We start from the raw sequence: 23416 nt of genomic DNA on the forward strand, positions 1-23416 counted from the left end.
CAGATGGTCAATCTTGATACAAAGGCAAGAACTTCTCACCACTACTAGGAACAGTAGAGGACTCAGAAATGACCATATGATTCACATGATGCATATATTTGTCAAATGAAAGCCAAGGCACCACAAGTGGCATTGGAACAAACATTGGAGAATTCAATTGTCAAACAAACAGACTAATAAGAGGAATTCGTTGTTCAGCATGTAAAACCTAATTTTGAAGCTTAGAGAGTAGCATCTTGAAACCTGAGACTCCATATATTGGTTAAGGATGTCAGATATAATAAGTGATAAAAAAAAAAAAGCATATGATTGATATGAGAATATTGAGATGAATGTTGGAAAATATGAGCTTTATAGAATATAATATTAGAAAACGAGAGATAAGATGACTATAATTAGTGGTATAACTAAAAGTAAATAAAAGATAAATAATTATATATAAATAATGAGAGTATTTGCTGGGATGGGATTTCGTATCTTGTTCCAGGCACGGTCCAGCTCTCTTGCCCCGCGCATTGCCTCCGCGAAATGGCGGCCGCTACAACAGAAGCCCATGAGAAGCCGACGACCGCGTTTGCTGCCTGAGGCCAGACATGGAACCGCACGGAGGAAGGGAATGGTTCTGCACGTCCGCTCGAAACCTTGCTTGGTATATGACCGATCCATCTCGAGTTCCTTTTGCTTTATGCATCAGAGAATACGCACTTGCTGTTCTTCCAATTTCCGAGTAATTCTAGTGTCATGCAAGTTAAAAACTCACATAGAAATATAAGAGAAACTTAATATAATCAGATCCAAATCCACAACATAAATCATGTGCCAATTAGCCTATAAGAAATTTATATAAAAATGAGTCTGTTTCTCGAGAAAATATTTTTGTGCTTACATAGGACAATAATCAGTATGATTCATAATCTTGCTAGTTAATGCAAAGAGACTCAATATAATTTCTTCACATTGATGGCCGCCAAGGATATGGTTTTTGTGGAAAGATGGGTGTGATGAGTAGACTCTTACATATATCGACTCATGATTCCTGAGTTGAATCATCCATTGGCTCCACTTGATTTCCGTACAACCTCAGTGCAAGTGCATATACATGTTTTCTTTTCGCTGATGTTCCTTCAGCAACCAATTTCACTGCCTAAAAGCACATCAAAATTAGTGAGAAATGATTGAGAAATACATATTATGAGTTCATAAGTGCTGAAGAAAACAAACTAATTTCTCAGAAATATCAAATCATGGACAAAAGAATGATGCATACTAATGTAAGAGCAAGAAGAACTGAAAGTCCTTTACATAACATATAAATGATTGAAAACATAAAACGAGGCATCTTAATCAGTAAGGATATGCACAAAGAAATAATCCAAAGAAGATCAGCATTCATGTTACGAATCTTTAATAAAGGCACCACATTAGAAATGAATTTACCACCTCATACCTTCTGAAACACTCAAATTTCCATCTTTACATATGCCTTGCACATCCCAAGCAACAGCAGCTCTTCCTTTCAACTGTCACTCTAGTCCTCTCATTGGAGCAGACTCATTTTAGAACCAAATTTCTACATAGTGAGGCTATCCAAGTCCCATCAACATCCATACAAACCAACATGTATATGCATAAGATAGATGTGGGAGAAGGTTGATATTCGCATTACTTGACAGAAGGGAATTTGTCACTTGGGGATCAATTTGGATAAGCAAATAACAGAGACAATCTTCTGTGTGCCAACACAGTATCAAATTATCACCACAGTTGTAGGACCTTTGTCCAACTGCAAATCATCCATAAAATGTTGGTCACCGAAAGGCTGATTATCTTTTTCCAATGACAACTTTGTCTCAATTCTTAAGGAACATATTACAGCAAGCAAATCATTACTGACACACCAGAACTATACAGCAGCAGCTAGTATCCCCAAAATTGCAGCATTAACATATTGTTTATGTGTAGCACATATCTGAAATGATCTTGTCTGTTGTCCAATCATCAAGTAGCATGACACGAGAAATAATAATTGGGAGGATCAAAGTAGTAGATAAGCAAAATAAGAAATGAATATGAAACTGAAAAGCTCGACCATTTTTGTTATATTTTTCAGAGGCAAGGATGTGCAGTTGTTCTCTTTGTGCACAATATTTTGCATTAAGAACCTGGCAGAAAATTGCCAGTGATTGACCTTCATTAAACAAAGTCCACTTCATTGTCATATTTTTTTCAAAAAATGTTTGTCCCATCAACTTTTCTTAATATTAGACATAATGTTTTACTCCTGAACATGAATTGAAAATGTCTGCATGAAACATGGCCAAGGGCTTAATATCATTATTTTTATTTACCATCAAGGAGTTTGTCTCCTAGGTACAGCAATACTGCCTCTACCATCCTGCCAGCAAATGGCCACTTGAACAGTCAAGTATTGATCTTACAATAGAAACTTTGCACTCCCCAGACTCTGATATTAGCCTTAGAAGGAACGATAAATGTAGAGGTCTAGGATTATGTATGTTACTCTTCAACAAATATTGAGAAAATATATGAATAATTCATCTGCTTTTTACTTTAGTAGCCAATCTAACTATCAATTAACATTGCAAAAAAATGTCATTTGTATACAAACATAATATTGATAGAAGATATGGTAAAAACACTGTAAAATGCAAATACTCACATGGAGAACTCAGAACTAAAGCAACTTAAGTACAATACCTACCATGGAAAGACTATGGCCTTTGGAAATCAATTCTTTCAGTTCAAGCTCAAGCTGGTCATTAGATGGAACATTGTTGACTGAGTTTGCCTTTCCCTCTATCAGAAGTGTTATTTCTCCCTTTGGCTCTTGAGTTGTGTATCTCTTATTAGCTTCCCCCAAAGTGCCTCGCCAAAACTGAGAATCCGTGCATCAAACATAACATATTAAAACTCCAGACCAGAAATAGAACCATGGCATGATGAGACTAATTATATATAAACAAGTGGGTGTCAAGCTACCATAAACTAAAACTCATGATACCTTATATCCATGTCCATTTCAAGTTGCTCTGTAACTTAGTTTGTCTAATTTTTCTGAACTAACTTGGTTTTTCAGAGATTTATGATCATATACAGAATACTCAAATTAATTTTATGTCATATTCAGCATATTCAACTGTTCTGAAATTGTATCTTATACTAAATAAACTGCTAGAGATGTATTTTCTGCACAAATAAGGTCCGAAATTTCCAACTTCATGCAGTTGCCCCCTTGCTTTCTCTCCATACATATTTGTTTTTTTCTTCTTTCCATTTATGTCCTTTACTTCTTCATGGTAATGTTGTGATTATGCTTTCAGTTGCTTACAACATTCAATATGTTAATCAGTGTGGACACAATTTCTCTGTAATTGACTTCCTTCTCTACATCATTTTGCTGAGACTGACCAGCAATTAAGAAAACAACAACAGATAAATGTTGGTGTGCAATATATCTCACTCACTCATACCACCTTTTGTCGGATCTAGTCCCCCATAAAAGCACATGTGCATATTTTAACGAATTCAAAGTACAAAAGTGGGTTGCCACTTCAACAAAACTGGGACAAAGTTGAATTGAAGTTGAGCAAAAGAAAAGGTCCCAATACAAGATGAATTCATCAGTGTGTGTGTGTGTGTGTGTGTGTGCACTCCCACAATCTTTTTACAAAATTGAAGCTATAATCTCAAAAAGAACAAATCTATTTGACAGCTAGTTTATCCATGCTTGTATGAATAAATGTTAAAAACCTTTCATGAAATATGTATTCACAATTATAAGGTCATAAGATGGCAAGATTAATAATACCAAGAAAATTTTCCACATTGATAACCAGTGATCGTTGGAGTACCTCTTCATGAACTTTTGTCATTTCTCGTGCAATAACACATGACCTGATTATAATCCAGAATAAGTCCATCTGAGTAGTTTGTTCACAATGTTTCACATAGCCAAGGAATATCACTAAGCAAAATGTTAATCAAAAAAGCATCTGGAACAGTAAATCAACTAGTCACATTGGACGTAAGCAGTACTTTTGTCCTTCACTTAAAAGCTATCACGAACAACAGAAAATTGATTGCTTGGTCACAAAGGAGTTCCCACATAAAATATCATATATGAAGGATATGTGTATCTTACATACGTAGATGTTAATTATTTGGTTACAACATTCTTGAAAATCCGAAGGGTTGTTCAAAGGAGGTCAATAGATGCACCAATTAGAAAAAGTGAGAAGAGATAAAGGCTCAAGCAAAATTTGTTAGAATCAACCAAAAGCTATTTAATGGTTCCTAATTTGACTAGCAAAATTCCTCAATAGAGCTCAATGGCAAGAAATGATCCATGCAGGTAAATCCAAATATCTATAACTTGTCTACTGAAAAGCAAAAATCAATCAGATCATAGAAAGATGAAATTGTAGTACATAACAATTATATGTCATAAAAAAGGCCCAAAATTACCCTTGCTGCTTTGAAGATAGTAATGAGTGTCATTATGCCAGTGCTTCTCTGACCATCATGACCATGCATATGAAGTGTGAAGTAATACAAAGATATAGAAGAACCTATATTTGAATGATGAGATCTGGGATTGATTTTGTAGCTGATGGAATCTTACTCCACTGTGTTAGCATCCCTATTTCCCTAAGAGGTTAAAAGCTACTCTATATCACCTCCTTCCCCTATATCTTTCCTCTCTGTTTCACAAAAGGATGGACACTGAACATTACAAGTTACAACATTGATGTAAGATGGCAAATCTGATGGTTGTAATGAATAGCAGCCACAATAGAAGCTACTTCTTTGTTTCACAATTATAGTCATATGCTTCTTCTTTTGTTGCTCCATCTCAACTTTGTCCTTTGCATATGGATGGTTTGGTGAATCAAGACTATTAGGGAGGTGCTGGGTGCTGGATTTATCATTCGTTATAGTTATGGTTTTCGTATGTTTGTTGGTTGCAACTTCACACAGAACATATACAAAGGAAGTCTTGGAATAAGCTATAGATGGAATTCAAAGGATACATGTGGAGTCTGACGCTGAAGCTTTGATTCATATACTAAACAATGAGAAAGCTTCTCCTTGGACACTATAAATGTAATTAGAGACATGCTGCAGTCTGGATATGTCTGTGGAATACTATTTACCATATGCACATAGAGAAGGAAACCGTTTGGCTAATTAGATAACTAACTCTGTTGGGTTTAATAGGAAAGACAATAACTGGAAAGGAGACTAGCCCACTGAACCAAATGTTTTGATGTGCTCTGATAAAAGGGATTTTTAAACTTGTTTGATGAAGTAATACATTCTGTTTTCTTTTGGAAAAACCAAAAAAAAAATTCCTACTACTCTCTTTGCTTAATCTTATATGGCTATCAAGTTGGCCAAAACCGACTAACTCTAGTTGCGTATAGATAGAACTTCTTGTTTTTCCTACTACTACTCACTTTTATTTTCCTCTCTCTCTCTCTCTCTCTCTCTCTCGTTCGAGTGGTACCAACTGGTAGTGACCCATATCTATCTGTGCACAACCTCATACTAATACCATACCAGTCCAACTGTCAATTGGTATCGGACTAAGATTTTAATCCATGAATGACAACCCACAATATACAGTAAAAATATTTTAGCTTTCCTATCAACAGACCTTGAAAATGCACATTTGACACTATGCAAAAAGGCACATATACATACAACACACTGATCAAGCAAATAACAACAGATAAACAGATTGTAAAATCATCATTTCAAGTAAAATTCTCTTATGTGTTATCTACCTTGATTCCCCAAAGATTAAAGAGGCTTCACTAAGAAACTGATGGAGCTTATGTGGAGGAACAAAGAATATTTGTGTTGCGGTTTCAACGGCAGAAACTTGAAGTCTTTCTCTTCTTGAACCAGCATGCTTGGGTAGAAATCCAACTGTGCATCAAAAGAATTATTAGAACCAAGTGTTACGATGAAACTCTTAAAAAAAATAAATGAGTTTTAAACAGTAAAGACACATGGGTAGTTACCAAACTTGAATTCATCAGTGGACAAGCCAGAAGCTGAAAGAGCACAAACCAAAGCAGATGGCCCAGGAATAGGAATAACAGGGATATTCTCATTGACGCATACCTTTGCCTGCATTAAGATGCTTCAGTCAATACTTACCATTCATATAACTTCCAATATCTGACTAGATTGGTTATAACAAGTATTCCATCAAACTGATCAATTAACACATTTAGCCACTGTTTACACTTTACATACAACAATATCAATTGTGCTTATAACCAGGATATTCTCATTGTCACATCTTTGCCTGCATTAAGATGCTTCAATCAGTGCTTACCATTCATATAACTTCCAATTTCTAACTAGATTGGTTACAACAAATATTCCATCAGGCCAGTTGGTTAACAGATTTGGTCACTGTTTATATATGACAAAATCAGTATTGGTTACACATGATTAGATCAATGCATGACAATAATATCCATGACATATCAAGTCTGTGATAAAAATTGTGGCTATGTTGGAAGGTGAGAAATTCTTATCCATTGAAAGCAATCATATTGATCAAATGATTGGCATGATCATGTTGACATGCTTTGTCAAGCTTTGCTGATCTTTACCATGCAAAATGCACGAGGGGAGGAATTTGGTGCTTGCAAGGGACCGTGGGGAGGAAGAGGTGCTTTCTAGCTCAAGGGATGCAGAAATCCATGTCAACACCAGAATCTCAGAAAACAGAAAACTAACAATGCCATGGTATTGTAAATTTGATACAGAGGGTCAATTTATGCAGCCCTCCCTTTATACAGAGAGATAATATAGCATCACAACATATTTGAACATTGTACTTCCCAAATTTACAAGTATGCATATGTATGTGATTAATTACCATCAATTATACATGTGATCTCTAACGATCGGCTGAATTGTTGAATAATGGTAAAGATTTTTTTTCAAAATGTCTGAACAAACTCTGTCAAGATTCAAGAGACTTGTGTATCACCACAAATGCCTATTTTTCCGATCAAGAAAATCTTTAAAAGGACAGCTCACCAGTTCCATACCCGGATCACTGATACATGGAGTACCAGCATCACTAATTAGTGCAATAATTTCACCTTGTCGAAGCCTTTGTAATACTGAACTTTCACGCTCGGACTCATTGAATTTGTGATAGCTAATCTGCAAATTTAAGTTTGACAATGAGAAAAAAAAATCGACAATATGTAATCGGCAGATCAAATAGATCAGAATGATCATAACTACAAAAATCACTAGATGCTATGCAACAATAACTCACAAGTGGTGTCTTAATACCGTAGTACTGAAGCAACTTCCTAGAATGTCTTGTATCCTCAGAGAGTATAATATCTGCAAACTTAAGGATACGTATTGCCCTGCAATTCAGTGGAATCTAGAATAAGAGATTGGATGATAAAAACTAAAACAGGATTTTCATTTTTGAAAAAAAAAAACAAAACAGGAACATATCTTCATAGATTAAAGGAAAATTTTATAAAAAATGCTGCACGTATATGTCATATGGACCCATCTACAATTTATCTTACTAACATGGTATGAGTAGCTCGTCTGCATCAGCCTAACAAAAAATTCTAACATGTACAAACATTACTTCTTTCCATCTTCCATTCATTCCTCATCAGCAAATCTGATGATTTTTGTTAAAGATGTCTCAAACAAAGTGGTCATACCTTCAACACCATCAGAAACAATCAAACATTACATTCTGCTCCTCGTAACACCACCCTAAATCTCATTTCCTCATCATAGCAACTCAAGCTGGTAAGTTATTTCCTAAACAAATTATAAACCACATGACATGTTAATTTTATAGTTGCCCTTTCAGTTTTAAAGTCAAGCCACATAGATGCATCCCTCTATTTTAATGATGTCGCATTATTATATGATCTGTGTCGCATAATCCCCTTCTTGCCAGGAAGGAAGATCAAAGGTAATGAAAACTTTTGACATCTGGTACTTTATTGCATGCTTCCAAATTTCCAAATTCAAAGTCGTCCTACGGTCCAAGCTTCTAAAGTTTGCATTCCATATATTCTTTTTGTATATACTGTCATAATTCAAAGAATTGACGTTCTCAATAGGGATTAGGAACTATAACGAAGCTTCAAAATAATTTTTTTTTATGTGACCATACTAAATGCTCATATATGGAGCTAGCTGATTAAAGAATGTAAGTTCCTAAAAATTCTGTAAACAAGGTCTCTCTAGATGCAGTAAACAAGAGTAATCTATAAACAAAACCAAAACACTTACCGCAAGGTGATATCTTCCAGATTGCCAATTGGTGTTGCAACCAGATACAAACCAGAACTTACAGAGCTCTGAAATATTCAAGATCACACAAATTTGAGATGAGAATGAAAGGACAAGCACAATATGAAGTAATTATATTAAGAAGATACATCAACAGGACGATCAAGACTTATAATACTGTCGAGAACATATCTTATAGAAAAGCAAGTCCTGATAACCTACACTTGGTCCAGACTCCAAGCAAGTCTCTTCAAATAACGTACTGGCATTTGCTCAATACTTCTGGTTCTCTCCGTGAGAAACAATTATGATGATCACAAATAGCCAATCTACTCGAGGTGCCATGGTTTCTTGTATGCTTACACAAGATTTTGTTAGAAATTATGATATCAACCATTGAACACCTTAAAACGGTTAAATAACCAGCCCAAAATCGCTAGGTGACTTTCTTGTCTGACTCGGTTGCCTTTGCCAAGATCACCCCGAGCCAATACCAAGCTTAACGTATAGAACTCAATTCCGGCCCTAATTTAGATGGGCAACGACACCGGGAAAAATAATCAACAACGATTCAAATTCATACTTCCAAGTTCCATCAACCATTCTATAATGCTGCTGTTGCTTAAAAGTAGCTAGACCCGTATGACAACCAAAACACCACCATTCAATAGCGATCGCACGACAGAATTTAAGACAAAGAAACTCGCAAAGCTAATAGAAACATCAAACAGTTTGAGTAAATCAAAGAAATAAAGATACAGGTAGGGAGGGGAAGAGTGACCGATTTGGAGGAATCTCCATTGCCATGCTGCTGCTGCTGCTGCAGGTGGGCGTTGGTGTCTGAGGCGGAAGAAGAGACACGAACGAAGCAGGGGGCGAAACGACGGTTTCGGAGGGAACAGAGAGGGCAAGGGGCGAAGGAGCGCGCGACGACGAATCCGGCGGTGACGGCGAAAGGCCGTGAAATGAGTCGGAGCATGGGCGGAGCAGCGGGAAGAGGGAGGGAGGGATGGAGGAAAGGATAGGGCTGGAGCAGGTTCTTCCTTCGTAGTGCTGCCTTGGTTATGCTCGTGATGGGGTTGGCGGCGGTGATGGGGTTTAGATTAAGAGATTGGATTCGTGGTTGGGCTATTGCCGACCGCAGCAAATGGGTTTTGGTCCATTAAGGAGCGTTTATATTATACTATTAAATGAAGTCTTGAAGCTATCTTTAAAAATACTTATAAATCATAAAAAAATAAACTTACGTATTTTAAAAAGATAAATGTTTTTCTTAATCCTTTAATTTCACCCTCTTTTTTATTAAATTTTTTTTTATTCTCATGAAACGTCTTTTTATTTTCTAAAAGATAAAATTATTTTCGATTGTTGTTCTTACTTGTGCACCCTTTACCTTATTGTTGCAAAGGGGAAGGAGAAAGTGAAAGGTATTAGGGCAAAAAGGGGTTGAGAGAGATCATGTGAGTGAAAAGGATATAGACATTAGTAAAGTTCGATCATTGACGATGGTACAAATGAAGACATAGGCAAGGTTGTTAGACAAGGAGAGAGTATAGAGCTTAAGGAATGCACCATATAAGAGAGGGGAGCAACGGAAGAGGTCGACAGTGAGAAGGTGAACATTTTGACGTAGCTAAAAGTGATGCCTAGACTCGAGCAACAGGGGCTATGGATGGGCAATGAGCTTGTCCGATGTGGGAATATAAGAGAGTAGACAGAGGGCTATGGATGGGCAATGAGCTTGTCCGATGTGGGAATATAAAAGAGTAGACAGAAGCAACGATAAGGAGCGGGATGAAGGCTAAAGACCATTTGATCTCTTAGAAAATAATAAACACTCTTCGAGGATAAATTAGGAAAAAAATAAAAGACTTTTTTTTATCGAATTTATACTTTCAAAATTAATTTTATTATTTTAATCTTATTTGTTATTCTATTTGTTTATTCTCGTTTGTCTTTTCGTAATAGAAAATTTTGAAAATGATACATTTGTCTTTACATATGGCATGCATGCATAAATAAATAAATATATGAAATTTGATATGACATTCATCCGTAGGTTTAACACATACTAAAAGAGCTAAAACATGTTAAAAGATATTACTGTTATATGGAATTTCAATCAACACTGAGGGAGATTAAATAAAATGACATATACACAAGTTTTTAGATTTTACAATAATATATATACATTAAACTTAAATTTACTTTATGCTGTATCCAAAGATTAAAATACTATTGTACAAGTTTGTATCCACTGATCCTTACACGAATACAGATCGATACCACCTTTCGCTATACCATTCCATAGGTTTGCATTACGTCTCACCCAACTTATTATATTTGAGGAAAAATTAAGAACCAATACACAACATACATTGATGAACTGCAAAGAAGATGAATGGAATTGAAGTCAACGTCACCATCAACTCCTCACTAGCGTCGGGAAGCACACCTCCTTTGGCCTCTCTCTGGATTTGCATCTCAGATTTGAGTTTCTTACCTTCCATCATCAGTCACCGGCAAAACAGCAACAGATTGCATATGGAGTTCTGCCAATTCAGAGAAGATCAAGTTTCAATAGATTGCATATGGAGTTAAATATCTGTATATCTTCGGAATGTTGACTTTTGCTATCAGACAAACAAAGTGACTACTCTTAGTTTGACTTTCCACATAAATCTGGTTTTGGACCACACCATATTTACACCTCTGAAGTCGAGACATATCTGTTCATTCTATTCTTGAGTTTCAATGTGCTGCAAGTGTGGATGCATATACTGAGTGAAATGAGGTGTATGAGAAAGAAACATTTGACATAGTTGAAATGGCCTTATTTATGAAGATAATGTTCCCTTTCTTTCATATGAAATGGAACATGAGACAGAGTTCAAAGTCAGAGGCTTGGCAAAGCTTTCTTGTCTGTCCAATTTGGACTTTCTTGCTGTGTGATTGATTGCTGGGTGATTAAGCATGTTATCGAGACACCTACACACGCACACACAACATCCCTCCAGCAAGAGGCCATCATCAAGAATGTCTTCCACCAAGCTTCCTCTTGCAATTCTTCTCTTGTTGTCAGGTATTTCATACTCAGCTGAGAACTTCTTCTAATGCTCTTTTACTTCGAGTGGCCATGTTGGACGAAGACACTGCTCACTGGTTTCCCTTTGTTTTGTTGTCTTGATGCAAAGGTACTGTGATGTTTGGATGGATCCAGTATAGCGCTGAAGCAAAGGTTTGTCCCCTCTTCTGTGTGCAAGCAGAGTACATGACCTGCAACTCCACTGCTGGCGAGAGGCTGAACCCTGTGTGCAACTGCTGCTTTGCTCCAGAAGGGGGCTGCACCATTTATCTAAGCAATGGAGGTAAACTGCAGTGTGCTTAAGCTTTCATGTTATCATCTTTGCCAAGATGCCCAAACTCTCTTCTTCTACTTCTGTGTCCTGTTGTGTGCTTGGGCTTGATTAATCAGTGTGCTTAAGTTTTCCCTCAAGCTGCTATTCCATGGAAGGGATAAACCAACATATCAGTAGAGAGAAGGAAAAAAAAAGAAAAAGGTAAAACATGTATATATATGTGCAAAAGGCTGCTAAAAGGATGGAGGAGATGTGGCTTTTTTTTTTCCATCAAAATAATTCAATTCTTGTTCATCCCAATTCTTTAAAACCCAATTCACAGTTAGCATTTATTGTTTTAAGGTTGATATTATCACAGAAGTTCTTCAACTGAAGAATAAGAGGCTGCAGCAATAAAAATAATAATTAATTTAATATCTGCTTCTCAAAAATCTACTTTACAAGAAAATAAATTAGTTAATTTTTAACAATTTTTTAAGCACTAAGGATAGATATTTTTACTACACATCTCAAGCCTCTCCTCCAAACAAGGCTATTTCATATGTCAATAGCCTTTTTTGCATATGGTAAATCAAATATTCTAATATTTCGATTTAGTCGAAAGTGAATTAAGATTAATTGATTCATAAAAATATGATGAGTATATTATTGTTAATTTTAAGTTATATTTTGAATTAGTGATTTAGACTCAATGAAATTAACAGATAAAGACCAAGATGTCCCACTATTAATATACGATACTTGATTTATGTACCATATCTTTAAAACTGTGATGCCTTATAAATATATTTGATCTTTTGCTCATAACTTATACTTTTGGATTATTAATCATATAACTAAAATCTTAATATGATTATAAATTATTAGACGAACTACATATTCTAAATCTATCAAGGGAGAAGAATAAAATAATATATTTTGTATTCATCATATCTTCATGTACTACTACTAACTAGTAGGAGGTAAAATTTTTGACGAGGATAAATGATAATATTTGTATATCCAAAATTTTACTATGTTGTGCAAACAATTAAGTATATGACATATGAACACCATGGGAATCGGATCCTCTATGACTCAAAAATAGTAATGCTAGGCAAGAGGAGGACCATCCAATCCCCTCTAACTAAGTAGTGCCACATAATAACCAATGTTGACTCGAGGGAGGGAGGAGTCTTGCAATGAAATCCTACCAAAATTTTGAATTTACAAATCAAGTATATTTCATTAATAAAATAATATTCTAAATATTAATCTGATATCAACTTCCATAAATAGTCTAATTTGGTCCGATATCGTTCTTTGATCGAATCGATATGCATCGGCCCGATTCGTTTCGATTCGGGTTGAACCAAATAAAGAGGGTCTATTTCGTCATGCGAATAATTGCAACCAACGAAACTGCATCTTGCGGCCGTTAACCGCCAAGAAATCGCTTGACCACGTGGCGGAAAGTGTTTGGTCCATCGAGTTCTATATAAGCGCGTTCGTGGCGTGGTTGTCGCCATTGTTTCCTTTAGAGCTGAGAGGGGAAGAAAGGGGGAGAGAGATGGCGACGGCGACGGCGACGGCAACGGCAACGGCAACGGCGGTCGTAAACGAGCCGGAAGCGGCGGTCGTAAATGAGCCGGAAGCGGCGGTCGTAAATGAGCCGGAAGCGGCGGAGGTGGTGGCGGTGGGGCGGAGCAAGCGGAACCGCATCCAGGTCTCCACCAACAAGAAGCCGCTCTTCTTCTACGTCAATCTCGCCAAGGTATCGCCTCAATGTGGAATTAGGGCTTTGATCTCATCTCAGATTTTTTTCGGATGTAGTCTGAACTCGTGGGTTTTGCTTCTTCTATTAGCAGTTGTGCCCTTCTTGATGCAGCATAGCGTTGGATGTCTCTGTGCACATAGAAGGATCTACAATGGAGATCCTTCGATGTGCACCTACTATGATGTCTCTGTGTGATTCTTTGGGGGAATCAGTATTCTGATGTGTTATTTTGATGTTATCTTATCGATGGAATCGGTCTACGGTGGATGAGATTCAATCTCGTCTTGTTTTGCTGGAACAGAAACTTGGATCCTTTGGCCTGCATTCTGCAATTTATTTTTCTTGTCATTTCCTTTATGATTCAAATATAGAAATCTGTTGCATCTTCGTAGAATTTTGTGTGTCTCTGATGTGGAATATCTTGTGATCCTCTTCTGTTGTTTCTGACTGCAGAGGTATATGCAGCAGCACAATGAGATTGAGCTCTCTGCACTAGGCATGGGTAATGGTTTTTAACTCGATCCGGTCCCTTCACAGACAGATATGTTCTCTTCTTTCTGTTCTTTCTTTTCTTCGGATCATTTCATTTTGGAAGTTCCAACGAAATGAAAGGAAATTAGTCAGAAAGTGATAAGAACGCTATGCTTATCTCTTGTCACTGAAATCGCTAATTATTATCACTGTTCTGCACATCTTGCTCTAACCCTTCATCACATGTTCTTAAAATAAGGAGATATATTTCAGCAAATTTGTGTTTCCTTTTAAATCTTGGCAAAATCTTCTACAATAGCAATTGGCACGGTCGTCACTGTCGCTGAGATTTTGAAGAACAATGGACTTGCCACCGAGAAGAGTGAGCACACAACATGGAACCAAATCTTTAATCCCTCGTGTGAAATTAAAACTCACTCACAAAACCACTTTTTGACGAGTGCAGAGATCCAAACCTCCACGGTCGGCACCAAAGATGAAGCTAAGGGCCGCCTAGTTCGGAAGGCCAAGGTGCCCTACTCTGCGACACAAATATATCAAAAGTGATCCTCGTTGTTGTGTTTGTAATACGTTCTTGTCCTTTTATGCAGATTGAGATACTGCTTGGAAAGACGGAGAATTTTAATCACCTTGTCTCTACCAACAAAGTAGTTCGACAGGCAACTGAAGCAGAAGAGTGATGGAGGAGGGAATTAGCAGCTGGCTGGTGCTGGTGGTTGTTACTGTAAATAGCACGAGGCTTCCTGTCGGTGCTGCTGACATGGATGAGGAGAATGTCATACCATAGAATAAGTGTTCTGTTTTCTCTTTTCTTCCCCTCTGAGCGCTTCAGATTTGTGTAACTCCAATGTCAGCATGAATCTTGGTACTCCTTGTACCCGTTCACACTACCTTGGAAACGAATGATTTTGATTGATTAAAAGGAGAAAGGAAAAGGCTCCCCCCAAACTTTGTGTGCGCGCGCAAACTTGCTTGCATAAACTTGCGGGTAGCATTCAACTTGTTATGATCGCTAATTAATTATCATATCCAACTAGAATTAATAGTCAAATAATTATGTTTATGACAGCTCCGTAAAGAATGATCTTGTTCTGGATATTCCAACACCGTCTCAAGATTTTTCGAGTGCAAACAAATGAGTACATGTGAATCACACCGATCAATCCAGGTGACAACCTAACAAATATTAAAGCATAGTTAGTTAATGTGGTGTGATTAAAATTCGACTTGCAAAGGCCCAGTCGCGCCTTCAAAAAGCTGGAAATGCCTGTAGGCTAAGCCAGAGGGGCATCTTCCAGCCAGCATTAAAGAGGGAGGAGCGCTCGGTGGACCACATTTGCCACTCAAGTTGTCAAACTTGCCTGTTTCCTGCGTACGTTACCCGTTAGACTGGGACCACCGGGCGGGGGGGGGGGGGGAGGGTTCCACTGCAGAGCACGCTACTGGGAACGACCCTAAAATTGGATCCCAAGATGATATCAATTCCTCCTACAAATGACCCTCTATCGATTTATTTTATCTCATATTAAAAATGACGAGATCAGAATAATTATTCGGACACCGAACCGCAATCCGACTTGGATCTACGTCTAAGGTCCACAAACGGTATCAGAACGTGGTTTAAGTGGCTTAATTAAATCCAATCTGAACGCTTACCGACATCGAGTAGCAGACAAGCCAGGTACATCCTCAGAACAGCAAGTAGACTCTTAAACCACAGGACACCGACCTTTCCTGCTTTCCCCAATCAAAAGACGGGTACGTCCGTTCAAGGGCGGCTAACCGGGTAGTAAATCGGTTCTCTTCTTAATTCCCCTTTCTGCCCGTCTCTGAGCCCGCGTGGAGCCCTACCCTCCCGCGCTCCCGCACGGAGAACGCGCCTCCCTCACTTTTAATTATTCCATTTTGGTTCCATCCCTCGCCTTTGTTTACGTATCAGTGGCCCACATCGTACTAGTACGCGCACGTGCTCCGTATCACTGCGTACTTCAATTTTCCCCTTCTTTATCCAAACTCCGGGAGCTCCATGGTCCCCACCACGCCAGCCGTGTGATAGACGGCGGTCGTCGTCCCGTTCCTTTCCCTCCGTTGATACCCGTCTAAACATGATAGTACCTCTCATGCCTCTCGCGCCGTAACCCCTCACCCACCTGCCTCGTAATTGGGGGCACAGATGGAGCCCGCCTACTGCTCCAATAATAACGCAGGTATGTAACGACGATTGAGATAATATAATATAGCAAACGGGCGCACGTTAACGTCGTCCATTGAATGCGCGTAGACACCCCACGCGAACGCCTCCGCACGCTTATTAATGGCGTCCGTGTTTAATTTAAAGCAAAATAATAAATGGCGAATAAATCGGGAATTAAGCCGAATACCTGTCGGGCGGAAGGAAGACCGTCTACTTCGCTATAAATAGCCGCCCGAGCTTCATCCCTGTTCCCCCTCACGATCCTCTTGTAACGATGGCGCTGGAGACGCTGCGGCTGAGGAAGGGCGGGTTCGCCGCCGCCGCCGCCGCCGAGAACAAGGGATCGACGGCGGTGCTGGGTGGCGAGGTGACGGAGACGCACTTCCGAGGGGTGAGGAAGCGGCCGTGGGGGCGGTTCGCGGCGGAGATCCGGGACCCATGGAAGAAGACGCGCAAGTGGCTAGGGACCTTCGACACGGCGGAGGAGGCGGCGCGAGCCTACGACGAGGCTGCCCGCAGCCTCCGTGGGCCCAAGGCGAAAACCAACTTCGGTTGCCCCGGCGACCACGGGATCCAGTCCTCCGGGCCGCAGATCAGTTGGGGGGCGGTGCCACGCTGGCGATCGGCGCTGGATGGGCGCGATCTGACCATCGGCCCTCCGCCGGCTCTGGCGGGCGGCGGATCTGGGTGCTTGGGGTACCGTTTGGGAACGGTTGAGGTGGCAACGAGGGGAGACCAGGAGATGGAGAAGGCGCTGGGGGCGGCCATGGGGAGGAAGGTGGAAGACGAGGCGGAGGCGGCGAAGCAGAAGCAGCCCTTCTCCTTTGATCTAAATCTACCCGCTCCTCTCTTCTGAGATAGATCCGACGGCCCATCTCGCCCTTCTCCTCTTTTTAACCGTTTGGTTTTTTTATTTTTATTTTTGTAACCCTTTTTCTCGGGTTTGTACAGTTCTTATCAATTTATTTACGAGAAAAAAGAGAAGATGGGGCTACTTTTGCGGGCTTGTCATTCGAATCGCCGGGTTAACTCGTCCGACTCACTAGCATGCCTTTCTTCTCTTTTGATCGGTAATGGCCGACAGATTCTTTCTGTCCCAGTTAAGTGGCTCTCCAAGTGTGTCGCGGGCTCCACGACACGACCGATGAAGGCGCCGAGGCGCTGAGACACCAACTGCCGACTTAAAAGTGCAAAGTAGAGAACAGCGAGCGGCCATCCGAGAGACGCGCCGTGTAAGGCCGCGGCGAGCAGGTCCGGCTTTTCCTCGGGCAGCAAGCAGAGCGCGGCTGAGGCGTGCGGGCGCCCACCAGCTTTCCTTCCCTCCCGCTTTTTCTGCCTTCCCTCGGTCAAACCGTGCTACCTTTGACCCGATCGTAGCACTGAAATATCCCTTTCGTTAGCACGTGCTGCTGTTGATTATTGTTATTTTATGGTAATTTTTGTCCACTGGAAAATAAAATTAAATAAGTGCCCGTCAACGTCAACATGGACGGTGGTGATTTCAACGGTCATGGTTTTTTTAAATATTTCTTTAATTTTTTTATTTTATTTTTAACACCTAAACGCATAATGATTATATTTCCAATCTCATAATTCAACGATAATAATATTATGATCTCACTTCATCAATTACTCCAACACCTTATAAATTTTGGGTCCAAACCCACTTCATGTATCAAATAATATGAATATGATTTATTGAATTTTAAATTGTTTCTCTCTTTAAAAATCTTGGACAAGAATAACCTTTTGGTTCCAAAAAAATTCAGAAGCAAAGACAAGAAAATTAGGAACTCTTTTCTTTAACTCTGATCTTTCTCCATCCAACTCTTAAAAAGAAGAGAGAAAACAGACCCTACGTTTGTTGTTTTCAGAGACAGAAACACCAAAAACAGAAGCAGCATTAGACACGGGCGTCGCTTCCAACACTTCAAGCATACGAATAAAGCACATCCATTCCACCCTTCGGTTTCGCTGCTGCTCGTCTGAATCTTCCATCGACCTCGGCTTCCTTCTCCGATCTCCTCACCCAATTGGGATCTCCAAAGTCTCATCTGTCTCCTGCACCAATTATTCCGGAGTCTTCCGATCGGAAGAAAGCCATTCCAAATGAGAATTCGAGCCTCAGAGACTCCACCTTTGAGCTCCAGTTCCAATCCGAATCCCACCCCGCCCCTGTCTTCTCCATCGATTTCTCCTCTTTCGAATGATTCCTCGAGCCGTTGCCAAGGCCTCGACCTCTTGGTGTTGGCTGTCATTGAAGTCTTTGGGGACACAGCTTTGCAGATGGAGCACATTGATGGCGATGGAGTTGGACAGGAGGAACGGAAGCAAGACGGCATCGAGATGAGGAAGGAGGATCCGAATATCAGAGTTGAAGCTGACCTGAAACGGAAGGGGAGGAGGAGGCCATTGTCAACGCCTTCTAGGTTCCAGGATTCGGTGCTGCAGCCATGGAAGCGGAGCACCCGGCGGCGGCTAAGCGGGGGGAAGCAATAGGGTCTGGCGGCAAGGTTGGTATTGATCACTGCTTAGGCTTCTCGGATATCGATTTGATCTTTTCATGAGCAAATTTTTATAGGGATTGCAAAATATGGATGCCAGTAACCTAAATCATGGTATAAAATCCTACTGCTATAGTGCAATTTCAAGAAAAAGATTGGAGTTGTTTCGTAGATACATTTCAGATTTTGTCTGTGAAAATAGTTCATTTTTCTTCAATCTTCTTTGTGCATCTTTTACGCGAAATGGGGATATGTGCCTTAGGGTTCTTAAGTCAAATAGTTCAGTTTCTAGGAACAATGTGAACTTTTCTTCTCTTATTTTTCGATCCTTAGGATCGAAGGAAGATTTATCTGTAAAATGCATGCTTCATTATCATCATTTCTTCCCTTGGATATTGTGATGCAAATACTGTATATTGATCTCTTCTTATTTTTAATATACTTCATTCCTAATCTACTTTAGTCATAAGCTTGGCAGGTGAAAACTGTGAAATAGTTTTCCTAATTTGTCCAGAACTGGTAACTCCATCTGCAAGTGTCTAACCTAATTGTCACTGGAATCATTAGTACACATTATTACATCATATCTAGACTTGGCTCCTAGTAGCAGTAATCTCTTCTTGGATGCATCTTTCTTGTTCTAGACTTGTTAATGATCCTTCATTCTGTTGTTGATCAGGTTTAAAAGATTTTTTGGTCTTCCATGAGTTTTCCTTAAGCCCATCACTACTTTAGTTGTTGAAGTGTGTTGGTAGGACCTCTTCTTCCATTGGTTTGGCTGTTGCAGATTGCAAGTTTGGTTGGTTAATTTAGTCTAATCTTCTTGCATGAGAAGTTCCATATATCCTTAATACATAAATAATAATGCTTGATTTATTTGTTATTCTTTGATGTGTTAATTTCTTGTCACAGGTATACGTCAGAAGCCAATCTAGTCCACTTTTTTCTGATATATAAAGCTTGATATTTTAGACTATGGATATTCCAATTACTGGAATAATTTAATAAGGACGTCGTCTCTTTATACCTTTATCAGTCCTCGATGAATCAATGTTTACAATTAAGTGTTTCTTTTTTTTTCTTTTTTTTGACATGGTTCTTCGACCACAAGTGTAGACATGTAAAAAAAACTTGAGCTAGACTTTCTGGTATTCCTCGAAATAACAATGAAGCCTAATGCTTTGGTCACAAATGAATAGCTGTAGAATCCATGTCAATGATGTAAAATGTAAAGAATAAGCATACATACCTCATTAGTGTTGCTTTGTGAGTCCTTTGTACTATAATTTGTCATATACCATATTATAACTCATTGTGGATGAGAAAATGGAGGACTGCTACTTATCAACTTGTATCTTCCTAAAATTTATCTAGGACATGAAACATGAGTACTTGTCACAAAATCCTTTTATGTAGGTTATCAAAATGAAAATTATTTAGATTAGGAGGAAACACATCACTTGTTATAAGAAGAAAAATCTTCTAGCACTGAACAGCTAATTATGATGGTGTAGTTTCTCATGCTGCAGGGTACTGATCCTAAGCACCACCAATCGAACAAGGTAAGCACTATAAATGCTGGAGGAAACTGTTGCTGATCCATAAAAGGACACTGATGTCTTCATATCACTGGAACAGAGTTTGTGGACATATAAATCAGATTCTGAAGAGTTCATGGAGTTGTTTATGCCTTTGCTTGCATTGACAGTGCAAAATCCATAAATTTCAGTTCCAGGAAATGCTGAAGGATGTAGAACCGTGGATGGATCATAAATCTTGCTTAAGGTAAGCCTATATGCCAGGTCAAACCCTGTTTTATCTGTCATTTCTTGAACGAAGGTTGGTCTTTGGCAGGACTAACACTTGTGTCTTCCCCATAGTGTCAGGTTCAAATGAAGTCCATCTTGGTTCAATTATTTTATTGAATTATTTTTAGCCCTAGAATTGCAAATAGTTAACACTGAGTGAAAATTTAGCTTCTACGTCATGCTATCTCATGCATATAAGATTAGTATTTCCTCAAGTTATTAGATCTTGGATCAGAGCAATTCTGAATTATCCCACCAAGTTTAGGTACATGCTCTTGTTGTTAGCGGTTGTTTCTTGTCTATTAGTTGAAAATTATAATTTTTATTAATATCTTTTTAACGACTATGATTATATTATATGTGTATATATACATAAATCAACTCAGACTTCACTACTAGCATTTTTTTAAAAAAAAATTATAATAAAAATCATAATTTTATTTTAAATTAAAAAATTAATGTATATCCATAATGACTTGAGTGTAAATGTGTAAAGATATAACAAAAAACTTGATATAGAATTAAGTAAAATTATAAAAAAAATTAATCACCATCATTATTGGTTCTAGACGTACGTTTCGGTTCTGATAATCTCTTCGATTCATAGGTCGAAGGAGATGTTATTTTCTTTACGGATGATCTATTGTTTTCGTTTCATCGTCCTTGTCTAATCATCGAGAGAGCTTTCATTAATTCAGGAGTCATGGTCGTTTTGGTTTTATCTCGGATTCGTCTTCTCATGTTAAAGACTTGCTCGACGGTTATTGTCGACAATGGAGTTACTAGTTTTGTCTTACAACTTGGCTAAGATTGGAAATGTTTGACTCCTTTCATCGTCGACTTGCATTAGATGTTTTTTTTCAATATACTTTCAAAATGTTTCATATCATTCTTTTTTTTTTTTTTGAACAAAACTTGGTACAATATTTACATATGACATATAAGGAGCCATTAGGGTTTCGGATCTTTTTGAGGTGATACTTGAATATGTCTGACTTAATTTTGATCATTGTATCAATAATGTCCGACTTAGCATGGACGTTGATGTACTAGCTTTCTTGAGTTTTCATGATTGAATTTTCAAAGGGCTCAAGAAAAGATCTAAAGGTGCTTAAGAAAGAGCTAAAGAGAGCTGATCTTATGGTCTAAACTTAAACCGCAAGCACAATTAACGATAAAGATGTGAGCGAGGAAAGTCTTGGTTAGGTGCATGGTTGGAGCGGATACCAATTGTTTTTATATTCTTTTCTCGGATTCTACGCAATGCAACTGTGCATTGGGAACGTGAGGGATTAATTTAGAACCATCCGTTTTAATTCCTCCTGTCATCTAAACCGTCCATATGAACCGATAGTATATATTTTTATCCTATTATATTGACGGTTTGGATGACAGGATGTTTTGGTACGAACGGTTTGTTATAGGCTTTTGTATATTTTTCCTATCCTCACCTCTGCATCTGTGGGGCAGACCCTCTCGTCGTAACATCCCCTCTGCATCTGAGAGGACGATCGGGTAACGGAATGGCTTCTCCGACAAAATGGAAGCCGGAGCGACGCTCCTTCCTCGGCGGCCTCCTCTCGCCCTCGAACCGTACGACCATCTTCTTCCTTTCTCGGATCGAAGTGGGTTTTGAGCTTGCATCTTTAGAGGATGTCGTGTCGTTCTGATCTGCAATTTTTTGGGTTTCGATGTGCTCTGTTCGAATGTCGGCTTGCTTTTGTTCCGTGCCTTCTTTTCTTTTCGATCTGAGAACTTGGAAATCCCATCATGTTGAAGATAAACCCTAGATCTGGACTGGTTCTTGGGTTATCTTTCCGATCTTCTATACGTAACATCTGAGCATCTAAACCCTCGCCCATTGATGCCGGTTGGCAAGTGGTTAACGAAACAAATCCATCACATTTGACTGGGCATCGAACAAATCCATCACAGGAGTGACTGTTTTCCTCATTTTAACTTTGGGGCGTTTCAACGTGGTGTTATAATGTTTGATTGAGCTACTCTCAAATTTTTCCTATCTACTCTCAGGGAAGAGAACATCTCCTGGCAAGTCTCGAACCTTTCCTTCGCCTATCGAGTTCGAGCTAGTAACTGCTCCTCGGATGCCTTTCTAATTGCAATGTCATCCATATGACGTAGGATGATAGCTTTATGGAGTAGAGTTCCTTTTGCAACGAGCAGTTCAGGTGAAATTATCAAATTCCATGGCATCTTTACCTCCATGAAAACCATGTTTATGGTCTTCCAGAAATCAATGAAAGATAAATTGAAGCTTGATCTCGCACAAAAGATGATGAAAAAGAGAGGCAGAGTCAAAGATTATCCGAAGGTAGCGTTAACAAACATATGGAAATACTGATTCATCTCAGAAAAGGTGCAGAGAGTAAGTTTCATCATTAATATCGTGGATAGTTAACTAGCCCGTGACTGGATTCCAGTACTTGGCAACTAATGTGTTTCAGATCAGGGTTGATTGATGCCTTCGTTCCTTGATTGTTTTCTGTTATTATTTTGTGATCTACTGTTGGTTCGAAAGAGTAATACCGTATCTCACTGTTATTATTATGGACATCAAAACGGTTGTTGTATCCCAAGAAGTTTGTCGTGTTCATTTATAGTTTGAAATGGTGTAGCTGAACTTTTTTCGTTATATTATTTCTAAGATTCATAATTTCATCTACCGGTACTGATTAGGGTTATCGGTATGGACATTCAATGCATCGGGTTTTTGAAAAAAATAAAAATAAAAATAAAAAAGAAATTGTTTGGGATTATATTTTTATTATTCTATAAAAGAAAGACACTAAGAAAACAAAAAAGAAAGTCTTACAAGCAGCATATCGGCATAGCAAACAATACCTTCCGATTTACCATAGTTTGCGTACCGATCATATCGTCCAAACCTAGATTATTTCTACTTAATAATATGATTTTTAGGATATTTTTAATAATAAATAGTTTTAGAAAAAGGAAGG

At 38.7% G+C, this 23416-nt stretch overlaps 3 protein-coding genes and 2 long non-coding RNA genes across 5 annotated transcripts; 4 read left to right on the plus strand and 1 right to left on the minus strand.

Moving 5' to 3' along the window:
- Positions 1–815: 815 nt before the first annotated feature.
- LOC135635665 (uncharacterized) lies at positions 816–9458 on the minus strand. Its single transcript, XM_065146907.1, has 9 exons — positions 9107–9458; positions 8326–8393; positions 7331–7427; positions 7084–7212; positions 6048–6156; positions 5808–5952; positions 3873–3915; positions 2723–2896; positions 816–1144 (listed from the first exon to the last, which is right to left on the minus strand). Exons 1-9 carry the CDS (start codon positions 9302–9304, stop codon positions 1028–1030), a joined length of 1080 nt encoding a protein of 359 aa, XP_065002979.1. The 5' UTR covers positions 9305–9458; the 3' UTR covers positions 816–1027.
- A 3761-nt stretch (positions 9459–13219) lies between these two features.
- On the plus strand, positions 13220–14995 carry LOC103981581 (uncharacterized protein At2g34160-like). The gene is made up of 5 exons (XM_009398331.3): positions 13220–13437; positions 13894–13942; positions 14231–14293; positions 14378–14442; positions 14523–14995. Exons 1-5 carry the CDS (start codon positions 13234–13236, stop codon positions 14610–14612), a joined length of 471 nt encoding a protein of 156 aa, XP_009396606.2. The 5' UTR covers positions 13220–13233; the 3' UTR covers positions 14613–14995.
- A 1321-nt stretch (positions 14996–16316) lies between these two features.
- LOC103980783 (ethylene-responsive transcription factor 3-like) lies at positions 16317–17120 on the plus strand. Its single transcript, XM_018825296.2, has one exon. It carries the CDS (start codon positions 16401–16403, stop codon positions 16980–16982), a length of 582 nt encoding a protein of 193 aa, XP_018680841.2. The 5' UTR covers positions 16317–16400; the 3' UTR covers positions 16983–17120.
- Positions 17121–18018: 898 nt separating this feature from the next.
- LOC108952670 (uncharacterized) lies at positions 18019–20556 on the plus strand. Its single transcript, XR_001977756.2, has 2 exons — positions 18019–18639; positions 20160–20556. It is a non-coding gene; the product is annotated as an uncharacterized LOC108952670 (long non-coding RNA).
- A 1167-nt stretch (positions 20557–21723) lies between these two features.
- Positions 21724–23091, plus strand: LOC135635660 (uncharacterized). Its single transcript, XR_010495688.1, has 2 exons — positions 21724–22031; positions 22470–23091. It is a non-coding gene; the product is annotated as an uncharacterized LOC135635660 (long non-coding RNA).
- Positions 23092–23416: the final 325 nt, after the last annotated feature.

Source organism: Musa acuminata, chromosome BXJ3-4 (assembly GCF_036884655.1).
Source record: "Musa acuminata AAA Group cultivar baxijiao chromosome BXJ3-4, Cavendish_Baxijiao_AAA, whole genome shotgun sequence".
NCBI lineage: Eukaryota > Viridiplantae > Streptophyta > Magnoliopsida > Zingiberales > Musaceae > Musa > Musa acuminata.

Coding starts and splice junctions, on each gene's coding strand:
- LOC135635665 (XM_065146907.1), bottom strand. CDS start 9,304: ATGCTCCGACTCATTTCACGGCCTTTCGCCGTCACCGCCGGATTCGTC. Junction 6,157..7,083: donor GTGATCCGGGTATGGAACTG/GTGAGCTGTCCT, acceptor ATCTTAATGCAG/GCAAAGGTATGCGTCAATGA. Junction 3,916..5,807: donor TTAATCTTTGGGGAATCAAG/GTAGATAACACA, acceptor GATTATAATCAG/GTCATGTGTTATTGCACGAG.
- LOC103981581 (XM_009398331.3), top strand. CDS start 13,234: ATGGCGACGGCGACGGCGACGGCAACGGCAACGGCAACGGCGGTCGTA. Junction 13,438..13,893: donor TCTACGTCAATCTCGCCAAG/GTATCGCCTCAA, acceptor TTCTGACTGCAG/AGGTATATGCAGCAGCACAA. Junction 14,443..14,522: donor GCCTAGTTCGGAAGGCCAAG/GTGCCCTACTCT, acceptor CCTTTTATGCAG/ATTGAGATACTGCTTGGAAA.
- LOC103980783 (XM_018825296.2), top strand. CDS start 16,401: ATGGCGCTGGAGACGCTGCGGCTGAGGAAGGGCGGGTTCGCCGCCGCC.